At 34.4% G+C, this 20,356-nt stretch overlaps 2 protein-coding genes across 2 annotated transcripts in view; one reads left to right on the forward strand and one right to left on the reverse strand.

Moving 5' to 3' along the window:
* LOC125056585 (carbonic anhydrase-related protein 10) overlaps nucleotides 1–15,164 on the reverse strand; it is a 60,370-nt gene extending 45,206 nt beyond the window's left edge. The window contains exon 1 of the mRNA XM_047659760.1: nucleotides 15,034–15,164. The gene's annotated coding sequence lies outside the window, so the exon portion shown is untranslated. The remainder of the gene's footprint in view (nucleotides 1–15,033) is intronic.
* LOC125056876 lies at nucleotides 2,933–14,386 on the forward strand. Its single transcript, XM_047660193.1, has 10 exons — nucleotides 2,933–2,941; nucleotides 3,811–3,820; nucleotides 3,919–4,027; nucleotides 5,077–5,216; nucleotides 5,519–5,644; nucleotides 9,294–9,392; nucleotides 10,101–10,326; nucleotides 10,904–11,043; nucleotides 13,622–13,750; nucleotides 14,244–14,386. The coding sequence occupies exons 1-10, from the start codon at nucleotides 2,933–2,935 to the stop codon at nucleotides 14,384–14,386; spliced, it is 1,131 nt and encodes a 376-aa protein (XP_047516149.1).
* Nucleotides 15,165–20,356: the final 5,192 nt, after the last annotated feature.

The raw sequence follows: 20,356 nt of genomic DNA on the forward strand, positions 1-20,356 counted from the left end.
TCCCATCGAAATCGTCAGATTAGTGAATGAGAGCTTTTTTTTGGTGTACTTAACACTCCCTTAGAAAATCTGACGCGCTCGATAATTTTTTTTTTTTTTTTCATTTTCAACCCTTAAATACAACCACCCGCATCATGCAAACGATCAGATTAACATACGTACATTATTAAAAATACGTAGGGCATAGATGCTATCAATATCTGACGCGCTCGAGGATGTCCATGCAACAGTTTTTTTTTACATATTTAACTATCTATAGCCGCTTCCCCCACCGATGAAAAGGAATTTATCATATAACATTTTTTTCTTCTTTTTATCTAAGCTTTGCATCCCAATAGGTCTCTACGACGCTCGAGTAAATCCCCATTTAGCATCGTGGGCTCCCCTACCATTATAAGAGAGCGCTGGAGAAACCGGTGGAATTAGATTGTCTGCTAAAGATGTTTCCTTGATGACCACGACGCTGAGACATGAGCTACCGACTACTGAAGAGAGAGAGACAGTCTCTATGAGTAAATCTCGACAGTTAAGTAAAAAAAATCATCAAAATTAGACAAATGCTTTAGCGTGATAAACAACTATAAACCCTGTTAAAAAATTGTTATTAAAAATAATTACATACTATGCGTTTACACATCAATTTGTTATGATTACTTCCAATTATCAATAATCAATCCTAAAAATTGTCGTAAATTTATGTATTGAGAAATAATTATATGAAAATAATTGCTAAACTAATTGTATGTTTAAATTTTTGTAGACTCTATAACACGAAATTCATAACTATAAGGGGCATGGTGTACGCTTAATAAAATAAATGCAAAATTCCATCCGTATCACCTCGACGTTCGTCACGTTACAGCCCTGCGATTCTGTAACTCACTTTTCTTGTAACTTCATTTGAAAAGGTAGGAGCTTGTAGTTTATTGTTTATCAGAATGCCAAATCATAATATGACTGCTTCATGACTGATTTGATAGCGACCGCCGATGCGAAAACCGCTGAGTGAAATCGAAAAGTGAGTTACAGAATCGCAGGGCAGTTCTTGCCACCATGCTACCCAATTAAATATTTCCGAACCACTTCGACTTAAGGTCCTTCAATAAAAGAGCAGTGTTGGCCTAGTGGCTGCAGCGTGCGACTCTCATACCTGAGTTCGTAGGTTCGATCCCCGGCTGTGCATCAATGGACTTTCTTTCTATGTGCGCATTTAACTGCTCGAATGGTGAAGGAAAACATCGTGAGGAAACCGACATGTCTTAGACCCAAAAAGTTGACGGCTGTATTAGGCACTGGAGGGTGATCATCTACTTGTCTATAAGATACAAAAATGATCATGAAACAGATTCAGAAATCTGAGGCCAAGACCTTAAAGAGGTTGTAGCGCCACTGATTTTTTTTAATACTTAAAAAGTCGGCAACGCACTCACGAGCCCTCCGGCATTGAGAGTCCATGGGTGGCGGTAATATAAAAAAGAAACCGTGGTTGTTACTAAAGATACAGCTCATTGCTTGGCTAAAAATTTTGCGCTGGTACCTGGGCCTTGAGAAATCGTATATTTTTAAGGAAGAAAATCAGAAAAAGGTGGCGCTAAAAGAAAACTATGTTAAAAAAATCCCAATTTTCCGATAATTATATTTTTTATTGAAAAAGTCACTGACTGATTAAACCACCCTCTGTATCTCTGTAAAGTACGAGATAAGTGACAGTACTTAGACCGTATAAAAAGTACATCATATTTAATTAAACGCTAATTGATTAATTGCCTAGCATGCAGATTAATTGTTTCTACATGCGATGCTCATTATAAGGATATATTAAGTACTTTTTTCTAGTTTACTTGATTAATGTTGTTTCAAGCAAAATGTGGTTTGCACTCTGTCTTGGGTTAGTAATTGGTAGTTTTGCACAAGATTACAAATCATTAGAGTCTGGTAAGTAGGAAATTGTGCAATAATTTTTATATTATCGTAAAAGTCACTTAAAAAATATTAAAGCCCAAATAGAAATGTTAATTTCTGTGTATAAGACATGATTCCTATGAACCTATGTATTCCGATGTTACAGCGTATAAGCAAGCGATTACTCCAATTTAGATTGATTAATGGCACGCGATTCATTTGTAATTATTAAATAAAATAGAAGTCTGGGTCATTCACTGATTATAATATAAATCACTAGCTGTTGTATATGATTTTGGAAATTTTCTCAATGGAAGCTCAAACAATTCCTTCCCGTTTTTGAAATATTTTCTATTCATGCTCACCTCCTATTGGTAAAAGCGTGATCTAATAGATAAACAATCCAACACAAAAATATTATATTATTTTAAATCAGTAGTTCTAGTCTTAAGTGCGAAAAAGGGAAACATTCATTTCACACACATAGTGTCCCCCCTTAATAGAGACTGTTAAATACTTTATCTTTATTAGATATTTAGGTTAGAGTTAAATTACTTTTAATCTAAAGTTCGGTTAAAATGTAATGTCCAATGTCCGAGGGGGAGATTAGCAAAGAAATACATTCTTGCTTAATAATAGTATTTGTATTGAACTTTAACTTCTCAGGATTAAATTTCAATTTGCCATATCGTGATGTATTGGATAATTCTGGAAATATTGACAACACTCAAAGTAAGTACATGTGTGTATTAATCGACGCAAAATACAAATAAAATAAATACAAATTCAGACTTTTCTAGAAGTTTATTTAAACCGAAGTCTAATAAATAATTTATATTTAAATATCTTACAGCATAAGGATGTGGCTGTTTTGGAATTATTATGTGCTGAAAAATTATTCAAATATTAAATCACTATCTTATTTCAGAAAAGAACCAAGACTTTCCTTCTCTGACTGTATCTGATCTAAAAAATGTAACAGATATTGAGAATGTTATCGAAAAACTAAATGACATTGTTAGAAACCAGGATGATTCAGGTAAGTTATTTTCGTCCAACTCAACTTACAAAAAATAGTCTACTTATTGTTGGGACAGATACAACTCGTAGAACGTCAATCGTCAAAAATATTCGACAAGAGCTGTCAAACTATTTTCCTACATAAAGTTTGACAGCTGTCAATGACAATCCGTCATTTGTCATGGTGATTTTTCGCATAAGTTTTAAAAACGTTTTACATTTTGAGAATAAATTTGAAAAATGTCAATAAAGTGAAACAATTATTTTCCATATTGTTCCTCACGCAGGCTTGCCTGTTTTGTGTTGCACAAGAAATTTTGTTACCCATGTTTTATCGACTGTCAAAGAAAATAAAATATTCTAACAAATGCTTTTTCTAATGCTTACGTTTCCTTGAAAAGCGGTGCCGTTAACCAACGGCCGTCATTTTACGGTTGTTAATAACGGCCGTCTTTAGTATTTATAATGCAAAAAAACATCATTATCGCTCGTCCAAGTCACGTTTCCACTCATTGTATTAATTAAATATGAGCACCGCGAAAAACGTTGAACTAATGTTTATCACCACTATGACGGCCGTCATGCAAATGACAGCACCGCTATTTGACGATACGGTGACACTCAACGTTCCTAGGAAACCTACTCCGATGTTATTTATAGATAACGTATGGGTGACGAGATAACGGCACCGCTTTTCTAGGAAACCGTAGCTTAAGGCGTAAGATGTTCTTTTCTTATTGGCTATATTGCACAATACCTTAAGTCGTAAATTAATTTCTAATATGTACAAAATCGATATATTAATTTTGTTTAACTATAAATGATTCCTAACTAAAATAATATACAAATTGACTTCCTGAAATAAAAAGTTATTTTCCTTTATTTCAGATGAAGACCAGTACATTGAAAGGCCATGTCGTGTGTTCGATCCTGAATGTATCAGATCGTATTTCGCTGCGCATGGGCATTGTAATAAAGTAGATGGTACCGTGCCAGAACCATTACACAGATCAGTATCAACTGGTTACTTGCCACGAGTCAATTTGACAGTGACTTTGGTGAACGTTGACTATTATGGGCTCAATGGACAGATAGTTGAGTTTTAGTAAGTAATGTGGAAAGTTCTTATCGACTTCAGAAATGGAGGCATTCACGTATATGTATGATGATGTATATCGGCGTAGAACCTGTGCAAAATTTTGTGTTTGTCCACAAAATTGTCGGTAGTAAAAATCATTCAAGCTTCAAAACTGGTCGAGTAGTTTTTGATATTGCTATGCATTTGTGAAGGGGATATTATATACAAATATTCTGGACAGGTATTTGAAGACGATTTTTTTGAAATGTATGAGAGTGCCAGGTGTTTACAAGAATTGTTGATAAAATAACCAAAAACCATGCTTACACATTTTGTGTGTGTAGCTTGCTGTCAACGGACCCACTTTTTTTTTTTATGTAATGGGAGGCAAACGGGCAGGAGGCTCACCTGATGTTAAGTGATACCGCCGCCCATGGACACTCACAATGCCAGAAGGCTCGCAAGTGCGTTGCCGGCCTTTCAAGAATTGGTACGCTCTTTTCTTGAAGGACCCTAAGTCGAATTGGTTCGGAAATACTTCTGTGGACAGCTGGTTCCACATAGTGGTGGTGCGCGGCAAAAACTGCCTTAAAAAACGCTCTGTTGTGGAACGACGGACGTCGAGGTGATACGGATGGTATTTTGTATTTTGCCTTGACGTCCGATGATGAAACTCAGCTGCAGGTTAAAAGGAAAACCGAACAACTCCTCCGAACACTCTCCATGGCAAATGCAAACCTGTGACAAAATGTAGATATAAGTTGCTGTAGTGATCAATGTTGCTTGTACGTATATGTACTATGTAGAGTTGTTAAATTGTGTTTGTGTGTTTCAATTTTAACAATAATATTGATTTAATTGAAACATCGTCGTGCATAAGACCAAAACACTTATTCAGGGAATCAACTTAAGTAAGTTGTATTGATTCCAGGTTATAGTGTATTTTGCCAACTAACCTTAGCGTTTAATATTTAGCGTAAAAAATACAATCCAGGTATCACCGATCTTCAGTTTTGTCAACTCGTACGTATTTTTGGTCATGGAAGAGTGAATCTAATCGTCTACATTTCTTTCAGCATCAATCGAAAAACAAATAAACTGGTGTTGGCAGTTCAGATGAGTAATATAGTATCGTTTGTACGGCCAGCCTATTTTAGGTTCCACCGTCGAGCTCAGGAACCGATTGTGCGTAGCACACCAGCGAGGGTCCAGTTTGGTAAGGAATCCATATAAAAAATATGCTGTTTAAAGTTGATAAATTAACCTGAATTATTACGTTTATGTCTATTGACAGAAGAAAGAAAAATATACACCTATTATTCTTTAAAAAAGGCACCTTGGTATTAAGAATTCAATTATGTTTAATTACTAATACTTCATAGACAAGTAAAGATGCATGGACAAGAAGTATCCCTGACAACGGCTGACGTCTAAGTCTATTTTTGCTCTAAGAACATTCGAATTGTCTATTCATCTGTCAAAATAGCAATTGTTTTTTTCTAAATTGTTTCTTTTCAGCCATTACACCGACAATTATAATACCGAATTTGAACGACCTTAGACTGGACCGAGCCGAGATATTCTCGTATATTGAATCTCCTTCCCCCATAACGACGGTGAACCCCCTGGCTTTTGCTAGCACAGGTATACAAATTGTCTTCTTTCATCACATATAGGCGACCTTTCCCTAAATTACTTTGAACATGAGATGGCTTTTCAAATTAATTAATACCTCAGCCATATTGTTACTTCAGGAATTACAGTGTCAACTCTATATAACGTCATTCGTTAAAACGTAAAACTCTCTATAACTCACAGAAGATATAATTTGGTTGATTTAATACAAAACCCATACACTCATACACTCTTTATAACGTACATCCACTCTCTATTAAGAACAAATATTCATATTTAGACATCAACAACATACTTAAGTGTAATTGTTTTTATAATCAGCTTACAAGAAATTTTGGTCGCAGTTACTAAACGCACCATCGTCACCTATCGTGTATTATGAGTCGTAAACAAACTTTGAAACTGTCAAGATGGCCAGTAAAAGAGAAGCCGTAATTGATTAAATTTGCTTTTTTTCTATTTTCTTGCAATTCGTTATAAAGAGTTTACACTGTATTTGTCTATTTAGTTTTTTTCGTCTATGGACATATTATTATAATTTTTCAAACTATGAAACTACAAAAAAACAAGAATAAAAAATAGAGAAATAAGAAAAAGAGAAAGAGGAAAAATAAATAAAATGTGTCTTGACTAAGAAAACTTGATTAAGTATCTAGATTGATATTTATATGTTTTAGATAACGTGTTTTTTTTATAATTCGAGTTCAATCTTCTAAAACCGGTATTACAATATACCTAAAGTATTTATACACCTACCTCGTGGCTTATGTATTAAAGTGTAACCTTTTAATATTTCAGATTTAATCGTGGAACGAACTGTAGCGGAGTTCTTCGTAGATCGGCCAGCAAACCAAATCGAGGAGTTGTATTTGGAGTCGAATTTCTTCATAATTAATTTTATTCAATACACTCTATGCGATTTTGGGCTTAAGCCATCATAACTCCGAGATATGTAATAAATAATTATGAATTCAAACTTTATATTTTTAATCGACTCCAAAAAATCCATCTCAATATGGCGTTTTGTGTTTTGAAAAAACAGTTTCGCATCAAAAAAAAAATCTGTGGCGCTACAACCTCTTTAGGTCTTGACCTCAGATTTCTGAATCTGTTTCATGATCATTTTTAGATCTAATAGGCGAGTAGGTGATCAACCTCCAGTGCCTGACACACGCCGTCGTCTCTTTGGGTCGGTTTCCTCACGATGTTTTCCTTCACCGTTCGGGCAAATGTTAAATGCGCACATAGAAAGTTCATTGGTGCACAGCCGGGGACCGAACCTACGAGCTCAGGTATGAGAGTCGCACGCTGAAGCCACTAGGCCAACACTGCTCTAGTTTCGCATCAAAGTAATCCATATAACAGAAGAAGAAAATTTTAAGAATCATAAAGAACTATTTATTACTGTATTAAATGGAACGGTTTGTCACTATACTGTGATATTTTTTTTTAAATAAGTAAGTAGTCTACGAGTATATCAACAAAGACTCCATAGAATTTTAAGTGATTCCATAACACAGCGTAATCTAATATTTAAAAAGTAGGTACGATTTGAATATCCTCGTACCTGAGTAATCTATGGCTGGATTCCTCCTTTAGTATTAAAACTTAACTAATATTGCTTTTCGAGATTCTTTAAACGCTGCCTTAGTAACAAGGTATCTTTATTTCACTAATTATTTATATTCTCTCTCTCCTCACGATAAGAATTTCCAGTTAGTAAAAGGAAGCTAGAGCAAAACTTATAAATACGTATAGCAAACATGCGTTTAAAATCAAAAATAATTAAATAAATCAGCGGCGCTACAACCTTTTTAGGTCTAGGCCTCAGATTTCTGTATCTGTTTCAGTCAATCTTATAGGCAATTAGATGATAAGTCTGTTGTGCGTGATTAAATACCTCCCGACAAATTCCCTTTAAACCTTTATCTATTATCGCTACCCGATATCGGACTCCTAATTCAATATAATTAACGAAAGGAAATACTTATAATTATAAATTAATAAACACATAATTAGTATGTAGATCTAAAATAAAACAAAAGGATTTGCACAATTACGCTTATACAATTAGAAACAAAAAACTAATTGACATGAACATCCTTATTAATGATTATGCATAAAAACACATCTACATTTTAAATTGAGGATATTCGACTTTGAGTTTATGTTAAACGTTATGGGTAACTATTTAGAAATACGTCGCACGAATTGGATGATACTGATTATGTAAGTGTCATGGGGGACCTTGAATGGAACACCTCCAAGTAATTTTAGCTACCGGAGTTGCGTCTAAGTATTAAAATTATTTAAAATTTTGTGTAATGTAATGAAATTCGTGAACAAACAGTACATTTTTTACTTTCCTATTGGTTGTTAGAGATGTGACATTCTGCATAAAAAATCTATTTAAATTAATCGATTACTTCCTAATTTTTGAATTTTAAAGTTTTTAGAATAATAACCCCCAACCAATCAAGGTCCCCCGAGACACCTACATAATCAGTATCATCAAATTCGAGCGGCGTAATTCTAAATACAACCCATCAATAATTATATTATATCCTGTTAAATAATGTTTAAGTATTGTTAATGTAAATTAAATTGATTATAAGTATACACGCGAAGTACTATTAGGAGTTTAATCTTTATCGATCATTGCATGTGAGCTGCAGGATGAACATAATAATTCATTTATTTTTATTAAAAAGTGTTTTCGGCCATGATTGGATTTCTAAGCCAGGTAATTTTTTTTATATATAACCTGGATACAAGGCTATTGGCCGAGGTTAAAATTAAATAGTATAATGTTGCCCTATTCTTGCATGTTAAGTTGTTTTTCGTGACTTTTAGATTAATAAACAAATCCTTCTAATACAAACTCACTCATGGATATACTTTCAGATTATAACACAAATTACCAGCATATATATGATAAAACTAAAAATGCTTAAAAAATCCAACAAAACACTCTGGTATCCTTTATTAGAAATAATGGCTTTGTTATTCTTCTTTTATATTATAAATAGTATATTGATCAATGCATCTTACAATTTAGTATATAATATATATATATATATATTTTGTATACTGTAGGTAATAACTGTCTCTTGTTTTTTTATTTATAGGAATAGATCTTCTAACTCTTTATAATAAGCAGTATGACAATGTTGATGGACCGAAAGACCCAATAGAAGATCTAACTTCCTCAAGTAAAAATGGTAAGACCTACATCGAATCGCATCGAATGGAATCGCGATATACTGTTGGAAGTTACGGAGTACCAGTGCTGTGTCTGTTATCGTATTGATAATAGTAACTTCAGAGCAGTGTTGGCCTAGTGGGTTCAGCGTGCGACTCTCAATTCTGAGGTCGTAGGTTCGATCCCCGGCTGTGCAATAATGGACTATGTGCGCATGTAACATTGAATTTCGCTCGAACGGTGAAGGAAAACTTCGTGAGGAAGACCTAAAGTCGATGGCGTGTGTCAGGCACAGGAGGCTGATCACCTACTTGCGTATGACAAATGATCATAAAACAGATTCAGAAATCTGAGGCCCAGACCTAAAAAGGTCGTAACGCCACTGATTTTTTTAATAATTACTTCATGTCAGTACAAATTAAATAGGATTATTTTACGTTATATTTAAATTTTCAGGTATAGACATATTATCTCTTTATCATGGACAAAGGGATGGATCGAACAATACCGATTTGATTGAGACCATACAAAATCTGGCTGAATTAGGAAATAATGGTAAAGTCCAAATTTTTATAGAAGACAAATTATTAAGATAGGCTAGTTTCTGTTTCTTAATAAAATTAAGGCGAAATAAAACGACCTACACCGTCCATTTAAACCGACTTAAAAAAATATTATTTGAGTATGATTATATATTTCGGCTTTCAAGCATATATATGTATGTTTGTCCATAAGTCTCGTAGAAATTAAGTATTATTTTTTATTAGAACACAATTATATAAATTATAACTTGATGCAAATGCAAAAACTTCAAGGTACTGTAATATTTTTTAGTGTGTTTAAATTTAAAGTTATCTGTCGCCACAGTATAAACAACTTTCCGAACCGGAGAGCAAAATTCAAAATGTATTTTGAATAAAGTCTGCTTTAATTCCAAATTTAAAATGTTGAATTCATAAATCATAGACTGGGGCCTCATAGCCTAGCGGTCTTATTAAGTGGCAGCTAGGTGAGGGGTACCGGGTTCGATTCCCGGTTCGAGGGCAAGTTTTAATTTAATTTAAATTTGTTCTCGGCCATTGGGAGGGTTGTGCGGTACCGAGTGCCTAAACCGTACATGGAGGATATGATCGAATTTCTAAGGCAAAAAGAACGATTGATAAAAATCTCATACTTGACGCTGGCTAATGCACAAACCGTGCCAGAGCCATTAAAAAAAAAAATCATAGACTAAATAAACCTTCATGCTTTTCATCTTTTAAGCTCCGCAAGACGACACAGACTACATTGAGCGACCCTGCAGGATATTCGACAAAAACTGTATACGTCGATATTTCGCCGCTCATAGTCTGTGCACACCTAAGTACCAGGCAGTTCCGGAGCCAGTCTACCGAAGCCAATCCACCTTCTACCTGCCCAGAGTAAACGTTACAGTAACTCCTATTGATATCTACTACACAGGTGCTACGGCCAGGATCATAGAATTCTAGTAAGTGCTCTTTTTTTTTTTTTTTAAAGACAATTCACACCAATTGACCTACTACCATGCTAAGCTGGTGAAGCTTGTGTTATGGTTACTAGGCAACGGATATACATACATTTATTATAGATAGATAAACATATAAATACATATTTTAAACACCCAAGACCTAAGCACAACACCAAATGCTCATCACATCGATGGTCGTCTCAGCCGGGGATCGAACCCGGGACACATGGATTCGCAGTCAGGGGTACTAACCACTAGACCAATGAGTCGTCAGTTTGGTAGCCTTTCCACGCGTTATTTAAAAACGGTGTAGTTAGGATCGCGGATTTGCCTGAACTCTGTTCCAATAGCGATAGCAATAAGAGTACAGAGTTCAATGTCGACTTTTACTGCGATTTTATTGCTACATCGGATATTGAGAGAACTATATCTTAATTGCATACAAAATTCGGGGTAGGCATTGGAAGATACAGAGTATCAACGCTGGGTTTAAATTTAGAATAATAAATGCATATATAACCGATATAGTCTATGGACAAACAAGTGAATAAATGAATCATTCTCCTTTCAATTTCAGCGTAAACAAGAAAACGAACCGTCTTCTTTTGGCTTTTACTTTTACGAACTTCACAACGAGTACTGACAATAGTTATTTTAGATTTAACCGTCGAGGTAAAGAGCCCGTTGTTACAAGATCATCTGTCGATGTTCAATATAGTAAGTATAACTTTTAACAGATTTGAAGTATTAAAATCGGTCGCAGAATCTATAGTAATAAAAATGAATTCCAAAATATGCTGCTAAGCGCATAGCTCGAAGACGACGGGACTAATTCCGGTATTTTTATTTATTCCTTGTAACCTAGGTGTTTATGGAGAGAAAAATCATATCATCGTGAACTCTAGTTATTATATAGCTGCACAATTTTTGAAGACCTTGAAACACTGGACATTCTAGAATAAGGTGTAATACGCTTGGACTACGGGGTCCCACATGGAACAGAGCTTGTTTTAAAATGAAAGCAATGTTCGGCAAACACACGTCTCGTCAGAATTTGACTGAACTTCTTTCTTTGTGATTTTGAGCACATTTTGTATTCTTTTGTTTTATTAACTTCCAGCTAGGCCCTGATGGTGACGTTCATCCCACTTATCTATCGTGTTATACCTTGTTTTTGGTTAACGCGAGTAAAAACTTCTTTAACTTATGGTAGGGGAGCCCACGATGCTAAATGGGGATTTACTCGAGCGTCGTAGAGACCTATTGGGATGCAAAGCTTAGATAAAAAGAAGAAAAAAATGTTATATGATAAATTCCTTTTCATCGGTGGGGGAAGCGGCTATAGATAGTTAAATATGTAAAAAAAAACTGTTGCATGGACATCCTCGAGCGCGTCAGATATTGATAGCATCTATGCCCTACGTATTTTTAATAATGTACGTATGTTAATCTGATCGTTTGCATGATGCGGGTGGTTGTATTTAAGGGTTGAAAATTAAAAAAAAAAAATTTTTATCGAGCGCGTCAGATTTTCTAAGGGAGTGTTAAGTGCACCAAAAAAAAGCTCTCATTCACTAATCTGACGATTTCGATGGGACGCAAACCCACAGCCATTTTCTTAATTTGCAAAAAAAAATCGCAATTTTGAAATACTCAAGCGCATCAGATTAAGATATATGTGGTTCATCTTTATGTTCTAAACGTACTGTCTCATAATCTGACGATTATCTAGAGGGATTCGCCTGATCTGACAAAAAAAAAATAGAAAAACGGTTCACCTAAAGGGCCATCCCTGCAACTTCCCGCTAATTCCATTCCTGGGCGCTTAAAATTGATATTTTGAGCTCGCTGAGTTCAAAGAAATAACATTTCTATGCATTTGAGCTCTCCCAGCTCGAAAGTCTGATAGAAGTTTCATAGAACACTATTTTTGGAATTTTCAAACCTCAATAACTTTTGAATGGATCAAGCAATTTTCACGCGGTTGGCGGCATTCGACGCAGTTTTATCATTCTCATAAGTGATTTTGCAATTTTAATTGATCGAACCACAAATTTCGGAGTAATCCCGAAAAAACACTTTTTCGGGTTTCTTTCGTGTACGATATCTCTCGAACGAATCAACCGCTTTTGACCAGCTTGGTGGCGATCGACGTGGTTTTTCAAGCTCAAAGGCGGATTAGTTTTTGAAGTTGATCGATAAAGAAACCACTTTAAAAAAAAATATTTCTTATTTTTTTAAGATTTTTCAAAATTTCTCAAAATCTATCGGTCCGAATCGGTTCAAATTCACAGGAAATGTAATTTTGAGGGAAATATTTAGAACGCCGTTTAGTAGATTCCGATCGGTTTAAGGAAATGTAGGCATCACGCAGCTGCACGCATTTAACTTTATCGACGAATTTTTGTTATTTCGGCTTGCGGAAATCGTCAGATGATATATTTTTCATTATTCTTGAATTATTTCCTTCAAAATAAAAAAAAAATTAGCTACGCTCGAGAATGTCGAGATGACGTTTTTTTTTTACAACTTTGTTGCCCTCCTCTTTTTTTCCGTCACTCTCAAATTGTCAGATTAGTGGAATATACACTTTTTAGGATGTAATTAACTCACCCTACCTTAATCTGACGCGCTCGGGAATTTCTGATGGTCAATTTTTTTTTACTAAACTGATCCTGTCTCCTTCACGTGCGGCCTTATATATGGGCCTCATATTTTGTGGAGGTACTTAACCGGGTACAAGGTATCCCCCTATATATTAATCTGCCGCGCTTTAGTAAATCCCGAAATCCCCTCTTGGGCTCCCCTACCATTATAATATCTCGAAAATATTAAATTTTCGTATCAAGTTAACTAATAACTCTTTGACAAAAGAAATAGTGGCTAACTAAATCGAAATTAACGCCATCTAGTTCCGCGAAAATTTTAGTCACATCTATAATAAGTTTTAAAAAGCTTATTATAGATGTGACGGAGTGTGTAGAGCAGTGTTTGACTAGTGGCTTCAGCGTGCGACTCTCATTCTATTAGGTTCGATCCCCGACTGTGCACCAACGGATTTACTCTTTATGTGCACTTTTAACATTCGCTCTAATGTTGAAGGCAAACATCACAAGGAAACCGGCTTGCCAAACCAAAATCTTTTTGGAAAGCTTGTGTCAAGCACAGGAGGCTGATCTTGACATGCCTAATGAATTAACAAATGAACAGAAATCTCAGAACTAGATTTAAGTTCTGTATCATAAAGGTGCAACTGGTTTGTTTTTTTATAATGAACACTAATATTATTTTACAGTTTCCCTAACAGCAACAGTGACAATTCCTAATTTAAGCAATCTAAGGCTTGACAGGAGTGAAATGTACTTATACTCAGAAGACATCAACCCAGGGCTTCGAGTGGACCTTTCTATATTCGAAAGCACAGGTTTTCATTCCTTTTTTAAATCTTTTCATTTGGGTTCTATATGCAAAGACGAAATTATGAAGTGCCTTGCCATTCGAACTCCTTGCTCCTGCCTTGCCATTCCTTGTAACTCTCTTTCGAACTCTCACAGCGGTTTTCGCAACGGCGGTCGCGCTCAAATCAGTCGTGAAGCAGTCATTTTATGATGATGAATGGAATGAAAACCGCTGTGTGAGTTCGAAAAGTGAGTTACAGAATCGCAAGGCTGTAGATTGTTCTATAGAAACAAATGATGGTGAAAATGTCATTTTCAGTTATATATTTAAAATAAGCTTTTTGATATTTGGCACAGAGCAAGCATGGGCTAATATTTTAACTTATTGCATTTTAGTAATACTATTTTTGTTAATTCAAAGATTTACATTGATAGTTCATGGACAAATCCTATGAATTGTTAATATTATGTGTTTTATTCATTTATCTTAAATTGCCTTTAATAATACTTTCTTTTCAGAACTGAATGTGCAAAGATCTTTAGTGGAATTCCTACTACGACCGGATGTAAATTTACAAGAAGCTTTTCTGATTGACGCTAACTTCTACGCCAATACCTACATACAGCAGTCGATCTGTGATTTTGGATTGATACTCTCATAATTATATATTTGTCTCACCTTTTTCTCCGTTTTTTTTTGTAAATGCAATAACCCATCAGTTTGAAACATGAAACATTTTTTTAGGACGCATGTTTATTAATTATATTTTTTAAAACGACACTGTTGTATTTTGTCATATTGCCTTTTAGTAAATGCATACATTTTTAATAATTGGCTCTAAGTTTAGGTACCATTATACGCATAACTATAATTTTTTCCAAGTTATAACGAATTTATAAAAATGTTAGCGTTTTGTTAATTTTAATATTGTGCTTTGGAATAAATAATTGTCTCTTAGTATTTAAAATACATCAAAACCGAGAGAAGATGAAAATTAATATCTAAATTTAAGTTCAATAATAAAACTGTCGCGTTGGTATATTATTATAGTAATTAATTTTAAATTTTAAAGATTAAAACCGATGTTTCGCGTGCAAGCAACCAGGGTCACGGGACGGGAACTATGTTTGATGCAACATTTTGTAAAACCTTCTATAATTTTTGTTTTAAAAACAAATTTGCTGTGAGATCTTTCTCACACACACATAATCACTATTATTACAAAATTTAAAAATCGTAAATCTGAAATACATATAATGTTAAGTTGAAATCTATAGAAAATATGGAGAATATCATAATATAACTCACCTAAATAAAACTTTAAACTGGGCTACTATTTTAAGTTTTTTTAAAGAAAGCACTAAACAACGTATACACGACAAAAGTTTTTCGCGATTACGTGAAAATTCGCAACTAAAGATACATCCGTCTAACGCGACAATCCGCGGTCAACTGAATATATTCAGCTTTCCTCTGCTTGTCTCCACTTTCATGAAATGAACTGAAAGCGGTCACATTTTAAAACAACAGCCTAAGCGCCATTCAATGTTCACTGTATTTTGAACTGAATAAACAAGTATTAAGGTGTAAAATTGCGCTAATAAAAAATTGTTTTTAAAGTACAACGCTGTTTGTTTGGGAGGGTCGCAGAGGCGGGAATGAGACAGTTGAAAAAAAAATAAGCCAACCGCGTCTCAGCGAGTTAAGGTTCCATGGGCGGGTTTTCAGTGAATATCTTTAATTAAAACAGGAACTTCCTGAAGTAACAAAGTAATGAATTGAAGTTGCCAGGAAAAAGTGGAAAACTGTTGGGCAGGATGTGAAAAGCTTAATGAAAAAACCCTCAAAGTTGCCAGGATGTATTAATTATACAGCCTGTTCACTTAGGTTATCTTAGTAATATTAGCTTTTAAAATACTGAATTTTAAGCTGTTATTTACCAGAATATAAATATGCTACCATGATCATCTCATACTTAGACATACCTCCTTGGTCTGCGAATTTCTTAATTTTCTACATAACAAGTAGTTACGACGACAACTTTTCGGTAATGATTTTTTTTAGCCAGTGAGAGATGTTTCATGTTTAGTAATTGGATATTATAATAAGAACATTGAAATGCTGTCTAAAACATAAGCTGTAGGTTCTGGGTTCGATGTAAAAATCGTTGTATTAAAATATTGTTGTTACTTCAAATAGTGTTAATTGAAACAGACGCAGAAAGATTTTTGATGCAGCAAAGATTAATTTAAATTAAACTTTTTTCTAATGCTTCTATTAGTATATTTAACTATAAAGATATATTATAAGTGAATAAATGACTAAACAAACAACAACGAAAAACATTATAAACTAGAGATACATCAATTTCCTAGCAGTTGATAGGAATCAAATACTTTTTAGGAGTTTTTTATTTAAATAGAAATAACACTAAATATTAGTTTCCATAATTACATAAATCACGACAGTTAATACAACAGCCAGACAGACTGTAATAATTGTTTTGGAAAGAAAATTCGCATACACTTAACCACTATTCCAAAAGTGTTTAATATCTCAATTTTGACTTTTGAATAAAATATTATATAATTTTTACAAAAGAATTTTTTTGTAAAAAACATGACAATCTGCGTGCTACGCATGGTTAGAATTGTGTATATTACATATCTAAATAGAATTTGCATAGACTCCATTTGAGTTGTTGGCTTCATTCAGCATGTGACGTTGTAGGTTCAAACCCTGGCTGTGAAACAATGGAGTTTCTGCCTATGTGTGCCATTTAACAGTTGCTCGTACGGTGAAGGAAAACATCGTGAGGAAACCGGCGTAGACCCAAAAAGTCGAATAGGTACAGAAATCTGAGACTCAGGCCTAAAAGGTTGCAGTTAATTATATTTTATATAAACGCGATTTCATTGCGTAAAATGATATTCTTCCACTAATACTTTCAACGTGAAATAGAAACGCAATATTTTATTCTCATGAAATTGAGAAGATCTCTTATTACAATTGTCACATCTCTGAAACCAATCTTAAGTAATAAATCAGTTATAAAATGAAATATGAAATCAACATACATCTCTTTCTCAAAAGGCGTGGCTTGGTAAGGCGCATGCGTTCGTTCTTAAGAATACGATATCAAGAACTTGTTCTGAACTTAATAAAACTTCACAGAAATATTGTATAACATTAACTTTATTATAACATTGTTGGAAAATGTTACTGCGTTTGCATACAAATAAGACGGACAGACAAATCTATTTTTTTTATAAATGCCAAGGGTATATAAAAAATTCTAAGCAATTATTATGTGTTTCTAGCAACAACTCTGTAAGTCAAAACGTTTATTGTTTTTATACGAAAAGAGTTGTCCAAAGCGTTTTTTATAGTTTTGAGTTACTTTGTACCAACTTTCAAAATTTATATTACTGCCAAAATTACTAACTGCATTTTAAGTGATGAATTGCCTTTACACGAATTGAAAGGTATGGTGACGGGTATAAAAAGGTACTCTTTGGAATCAATTATTTTAAAGAAATATTTGTATGAAAATAAAACAAATTTAGCATAAATTAAAACAAAACCAAAGTTATGAGCAATTGAAGAAAAATTCATAATCATTTTGGTTTTTTTTTGTTAAACGCTTAAAAAATTGTTAATTTAAAAAAAAGTATTATAATACTTTATGGCGGTAGATTAATCACTATAAAACGTGATTTGTACATTCATTTTCGCAATCTTGAATGAATGAACAAATCTATCGTACGATCGCGAAAACATCTTTATAAATGTATTCTAAGAGAGAAAGCACCTAGACGTGCATTCAATGTATTCAAAGGCATTTGGGGAGAATATTCAATATATTTCGTTAGCTCTGCATGCACGTCGGCTCATCACGGAGTTCGGTCACGGACTGCCGCTCCGATGCACAATTCGGGCGTTCGACGCGAGGTGGCGCTGTCAATTTGCGCCGCTAACACTTTTTGGCGCCCAACGAGGGAGAAGTTTCTCAACACGTTGAATTATAGGTACGTGAGGAAGAACTTATTGTAGCTTTCAACGTGTTTATGTAATTGTTTTAAAAGCTTCTTCATACGACAAGTACTATATCAAGAAGCTTTTAAAACAGCTGTCGTTTATTGACAGTTTACTTATGATTTTAAAGATGTAAATTAATATCGAACCTGGGTAAATACAGGTGATAAGGAACTTGTAGGTTATTGTTTATCAGAATGCCAAATCGTAAAATGACTGCTTCACGACTGATTTGAGCGCGACCGCCGCTGCGAAAACCGCAGTGAGACTTGAGAGTACGAAAAGTGACTTACGGAATCGCAAGGCTGAATTGAAATGTACACTTTCTTTTCAGACATTTGTTATAATAAAACATAAATACATGCGGCGAAACAGAAAATTGTTACGTTTTGGCCTTAAAAACGGCACTAAAGACTTGAATAGTGTTGTGCGTGATTACGTAGTTTAAATGCTTAAAAAAACACAGATTAATTGTCTGTTCCATTTTTCTTGAATTCATCAAGGAAGGTTTTAGGCCAAAATCTTGCTCCTAGCAACACTCCTACTCCTATTACCACTACAAAGCGCAGTATAATAATAAAATTCCACAGATCCAAAAACAACAGCAACACTGTCATTTTCATGTTACCGCTAGACTAAAAACTCGTACAATTCGCATTCAAATCCCCGATAGGAATATTCCCGTCGTAAAGCCACAAACGTTCGTATCAAAGGTTCTCCTCCGGGATACCGTTTACAGCGATTAACATCCAGTTCGTTTGATGTATTCATGTTTTCCTCGGAAAAGTACCTCTTATTTCATACCCAGTTTGGCACAATAGGACAAAGATTTTTGTATTCTATACAAAGCAATTATTCATATTTTTACCGTGCAATATATATTAATATTGCCTAATCAAGCTTCTTTGGCTCTTTTTTTAATTTAAGTTTTTAAAAACTAATCAGAGGTTTCGCCACCTACCTTATGTTAAGTGATATATTGATCCTAATTCATAGGACAATCAAACTAGACAAAATCAACTGGTTGTTAATCTAGTCATATAGTCATAAGAAATCAACGTAACTCACACACTGTTTGACTGTTTGTTATTTTTTTTTTATAAAGAGTAATATAAGTAATATAATCTATAATTGTGAAATAAATTATTTCACTTTGATGTATTGGAGGGCACGCCTATCCAATATATGCCTTTTTAATCGCCGCTTGGTGTACACGACTTTTTAGTACGCTATTTTAAATGGAATATGATATATTGCAATTAAAAGTGCTAACAACGTACTTTTTTAAAACACTAACAATTATAAATGTTTTCACTTGATTAAAAAGCAGTTTTTGCGGCGCACCACCAATGTGGGACCAGCTGTCCACTGAAGTATTTCCGAACTAATTCGACTTAGGGTCCTTTAAGAAAAAAGCGTAGCAATTCTTAAAAGGCCGACAACGCACTCGCGAGTATTCTGACATTGAGAAGGTCCACGGGCGGCGGTCCCGCTTAACATCTGATGAGCCTCCGGCCCGTTTGCTCCTTGTTCTATAAAAAGAAAGGTTCACTTCAAAGTGTTTACTTTTGCTTATCTTCGTCAATATCTACTGCTATTTAATCAGTACCCTAATAAATAAGGAAATATACTAATAAACAGTGGACGAGCCAAGACTGTACATTTTGCTCACTCAGACTTTCTTAATATGATACACGTGGCGATTTCCTAAATCGTCGAAGATACGCCCCGAGAGTATGGCCAGACGTAGGCACTAGGCACTCTTATCAACCATTACATTGCATTAATTTGTTACATAGGTTAATATAGAGTAAAACTAAAATCTTTTATTATTTAAAGCATCCCGATTACCCAGGACCCTTACATACACATATATTGAAGTAAACAATAATATTGTCTTATCTTAATCTTCAAACACTTCGTCTTTCTTATAAGACACCATTAGCGCTAAATAAATTAATTTTTCCTTGACTAACAAAGTTACGAAACCACGAGACGGTAATAAACTTATCTTCGGAGAAATATTCCCAGTCCCACAATAGTTGAGGACTCTAATGTATATATATATATAACAGTAAAGTAATATTATCTGTTTGTCCTAAAGTACACTGACCTCCAAAACCCGTTTATTACCAATCATTACAAAAGTAGAATATACAGCTCATTATTAGCTATTCGTGTAAACCTAATATCCTAGCTTCTTTTAGTAGCGTTGATCGGATATTTTCCAAATATCTATATAAAATAATTTAAAAAAAAATGTTTATTATGGAATATAAGATCACTTATTCCACGTCATTAAATTTGAATATGGAGGCATTCCTACACATCAGCAAAGAAGACAGAGAGTGTAGGCCGAGAGAAAAAGCCGGCGTAAAAAACTCTCGGTACTCTTTTAAAATAGCAAACCCTCGGCTTTCTTTCTCCATTCACTTCCCGCTAATGCTTTTATATCTGCTATCCACCCTTTTTAGGGCGCCTCTACTCCTTTCCCTCAGTCCTTTCCAAACATAATTACACTCATTTTGACCAATCCCGGCCCAATATGTAAAGGATGGATAGTGTACTGTTCATCGTGTACCACATGTACCAGAAG

This window comes from Pieris napi, chromosome 15, assembly GCF_905475465.1.
Source record: "Pieris napi chromosome 15, ilPieNapi1.2, whole genome shotgun sequence".
NCBI lineage: Eukaryota > Metazoa > Arthropoda > Insecta > Lepidoptera > Pieridae > Pieris > Pieris napi.

What these genes read in the sequence shown, in the direction of transcription:
- LOC125056876 (XM_047660193.1), top strand. An exon ending in CCTGGCTTTTGCTAGCACAG is followed by an intron (nt 5,645 to 9,293) that starts GTATACAAATTG and finishes TTAAATTTTCAG; the next exon opens with GTATAGACATATTATCTCTT. An exon ending in ATCTGTCGATGTTCAATATA is followed by an intron (nt 11,044 to 13,621) that starts GTAAGTATAACT and finishes ATTATTTTACAG; the next exon opens with TTTCCCTAACAGCAACAGTG.